General features: G+C 45.0%; 1 protein-coding gene across 1 annotated transcript in view; it reads right to left on the reverse strand.

Moving 5' to 3' along the window:
• Positions 1-1,130: 1,130 nt before the first annotated feature.
• The window catches only part of znf365 (zinc finger protein 365), a 6,486-nt gene continuing 3,820 nt past the window's right edge, over positions 1,131-3,796 (reverse strand). Inside the window, exons 3-5 of the mRNA XM_008301671.1 lie at positions 3,372-3,561; positions 2,839-2,876; positions 1,131-1,350 (exon numbers count right to left, since the gene is read on the reverse strand). Coding sequence (XP_008299893.1) covers positions 1,131-1,350; positions 2,839-2,876; positions 3,372-3,561 — 448 coding nt within the window. The remainder of the gene's footprint in view (positions 1,351-2,838; positions 2,877-3,371; positions 3,562-3,796) is intronic.

The raw sequence follows: 3,796 nt of genomic DNA on the forward strand, positions 1-3,796 counted from the left end.
GTCAGTCCTCAACATGATCTCAGGCTTGTATAGTTTGTATTGTCGGGGTTTGAAAGCACAGACTGAGGCCCGATAACCGGACTGATCAGGGCTTCTGGGGAACCAGGCCGGGATTGGACCACAGGAGAGGACGTGTCATCAGCAGTCACCTTGGTAACAACCACAACAGCTTGTTTCTGTGATCAAATGTCCACTTTCAAAAAACACATTCTCACGTGGACGTTTCTCTCAAATACAGAGTCGAGGATTCAGAACGCAAGATAACACTTCACTGAATATTCTGGTGTGTGCAGAGAAAAGACAAGAAATCCTGCTGACAAATGACCCAGTGAGACACCTTCAGTGTAATCATCTATGGAAAAGTACCCAACATGAACCACAGTACCATCATGGATTAAATCCAGTGTGACGCAGGAGGACCAGATCCCGCGTCACCCTGTTAGGAAGTAAGAGCTGCTGGATGTGTGACGGGGTTTCTCTAGTTGGTTTTAGGGATCAGGGCTCAGTTATGAAAGAGTTCTTGCTTTGAGTAGAAGTTCAACTGTAGATTTATTTTATTTATTTTAACCCTAACCCTTGGGAAGCTACATGTGGAAATTACTTCACATAGCATATATGTAAAGTGAATATTTTGGGCAGAGTTTTCTTTTAGAAACTGATCCTACAAGTTTATATAATTTTATTTGACAAACCTCATCCTGACGTTAACATGTACAGCACTTTACCACAATACTGACATAAATTCATTTAATTTGAAAACATGACCTTTTTTTTTACCTAAATAGTTTGATTGTTATACCAACATCAGCTCATTTTACTTTATATCTGAATATGGAACGTTTCTTGCTTTTTAGCATTAATGTCAAGTCATTTTCTGTTTCTTCTGAAGTTATCAGCGACTGAAAAACCTAAACAGGGGTTTATAAGCACAAGTCAGACGGGTCCGTGCAGACTTACTGGTATTAATCCGTGATAAATGAACGTTTGTCCTAAAGGAGGGAAGCGTTCCAGAGAAGCCCGATGTGAATGTGCCCTTGCGGTACTTTTCCACAGGTTAACACACTGGAATGAAGTCACTGTGTGATGCAGTGCTGCCCCTGACACTCCCTCTCCCCGGTCTGTCTACGGCTCTAGGCCTCGTACCCCGTGGACCGGCGCCGCTGGTGGTTCCAGATGTCGTCTCTGTGTTCGGGCCGGCAGAACAGCCTGGACGACTGGGCCAGGCGCTCCCGGTGCTCCCGGTCCCGGTCTCCGCCCGGTTTGGAGGATGGAGGGCGGCCGCCGAACTGGGAGGAGGACGGGGTTCTGTTGTCGAGGAGACCAGAGGAGGAGAGCTGACCTCCCGCCGACCTGGAAACGTCACAAACACCCACAAGACAAAGAAGGAGGCTGTTGTTGTTGCTCGCTGTGACTTTAAAGACGCCCTACATAGGACCATGAATGGATGTGAGTTACTATGACAACATCCATAAACAATCACTGGCAGTTCTGCTTTTCTACACTCAAACCCAAAGCACCACAGCTTTGTATCCATCCAGAACCGATCTGTGGGGTTAGTCCACACTTTTCCACAACTTTTCACAACATCAAGCAAATTTTTGCTTGAGTTACTTTTTCCTCAATACAAAGACTTAAAGACTGATTTGATCTCATAGAAACATCTCATCCAGACACACTCAGTCATGCAGTTAGATGTTCTCAGCTTTTAATTTAACATTTTAAACAAGCTCAGGAAGAGTTTACAGCTTCAAACACAGAGTAAAAGCTGCACTGTCTGGTTCTGAACGGGTCTGTGGTCTCCAGGTCGACTGGTCGCTCAGTATGCTCTCATTTAGCTAAACTGTCATTGATCGGATCATTTTTGGAGCAACTTTTATGAGGAGAAAAGCTCTACATCAACAGCCTTTCAGGATTAATTCACTGTTTTGGTGGCTTGAGGAACAGACTCTTGCATTTTCAAATTCTGATGAAAAATCGTGACTTTAGTTTCCCAACCAAACAACACATCACAGATGAGTTGCTCAAGAACCAAGAAATAGCTAAAGATCCGACAGTGCTTTGTGTTTCTACAGTTTCTGCCTCTGATAGACGCTGTGGTATTCGCACTTTGAGACAGCAACCAACGAGTGGGCTTTGGGGCTCAGATGATACAAAACAGAAGGAGAACTTGGATCACTGCAGCAAAGACAAAACCCAAGGCTTGGTGTTTGGTTGCATTCAAAGGAAACAGGTGGTTCTATAGACACACTTGTGGATGGATTCGTTTCCTCACGGCGCCAGCAGCACACAGACACCTGTAGTCCTACTGCAGCCACTGAGTGGACGGACAAAGCATCACATGTTGAGCCATGAATTAAGCATGACGACAACACGGAGATCTGACAGATGACACAAGAGTCCTGAATGATTCAGCAGCCGCTCCGTCACCTTGGGGCTTTGCTTCAGACCGGCAGGAGGTCATCGGGCCTGTTGGAGGAGCCATAAGCCTTTTAAACAACCGCATGTGATGAGCAAAAAAGGTGCAGCTGCTGGTTTTCTTCTCTAAAACTGACGTGACAATCAATAAAATTAGGATTTGAGTGAAGGGACTAATACACATTTAAAACAGGCCTCCCGTAGAACTCAAAATTTATCGTAAATCCTCAATTTTTGTAATTCTACTTGCAGCACCTCAGGAAAAAAACAGCCCAGCACCTCTATAGGACAGATGTTCTGTAATCTTCTCAGGGTGTACTGTACTGTACTTTCACCATCACTCACAGATGTCAGAAAACCACTCGTTTCTAACCGGATGTCTCTCTGTTGATGATTTCAGGCATTCGATATGGACGTACTCACCTGCTTTTAGTGATTCTGTGGGGTCCGTTGTCTGTTTGCTGCTGAGGACACAAACAGGGTAAAGGGTCAGTTTTTCATTGCAGCATGTAATAATGCAGAAAAAATGCAGGAAAACCCTGTAATAAACTAATTACGGTGACCTGAACCATCCAGGCCTGCAGAGCACCGGTCCAGTAGCCTGAGGGTCCAGTGGCTCCGCAGGCTCACATGAAGAGACTATTAATAATTGTTGTTTTGAAGTCCTAGAGCTCAGCTACAGCATTACAGAGACACAAAGCTATCCCAAAATGACCACAAAGAGTTTCAAAATGACAAAAATAAAGAGAGAAAACAACCACAGAGACACAAAGCCACCACAAGGAGACATCACAGAGACATATACGAATCACACAGAAGCAACCATGCAGAGCCTCAAAGTGACTGCAAAGAACCCCAAAGACGCACAGAATGACCACCAAGTGTAGTACAATGACTAGAAAGACAGAAAATGGCTAATAACAGAAACAAAATGCCCACTACGGACACAGCGCAGCCTGCTTGTGTTGCTGTACCTTGTAGTGGTTGCACTGCGGCGGGCTGCCATTCACCTGGTAATACTCCACCAGCCTCTCGGCCAGAGCGATGCGTCTCAGCAGATTCTCGATGAAGCGCTGGATTCGAACTTTGCCGCATGTCTCCTGTCGAGCCGCCGCCTCCAGAAACTTCTGGATGGTGAGAACCTCTCTGCAGGACAAAGAGGGTTCAGCAGGTCAGCAGCTGATTAGACGTTAAGTTCGGCTCCAGCTGGCTCAAGCTGTTGCTTCATAGAATAGAATAGAATAGAATAGAATAGAATGCCTTTATTGTCACTATACACATGTACAATGAGATTGAGAGCAGCTCCTTCAGTGCCATGTATAATAAAGTACAAAATAAAGAGCAAAAAAATGAAAAATGCATGAATGTGCTCAACTCTCCC

Source organism: Stegastes partitus, unplaced genomic scaffold, assembly GCF_000690725.1.
Source record: "Stegastes partitus isolate 25-593 unplaced genomic scaffold, Stegastes_partitus-1.0.2 Scaffold1696, whole genome shotgun sequence".
NCBI lineage: Eukaryota > Metazoa > Chordata > Actinopteri > Pomacentridae > Stegastes > Stegastes partitus.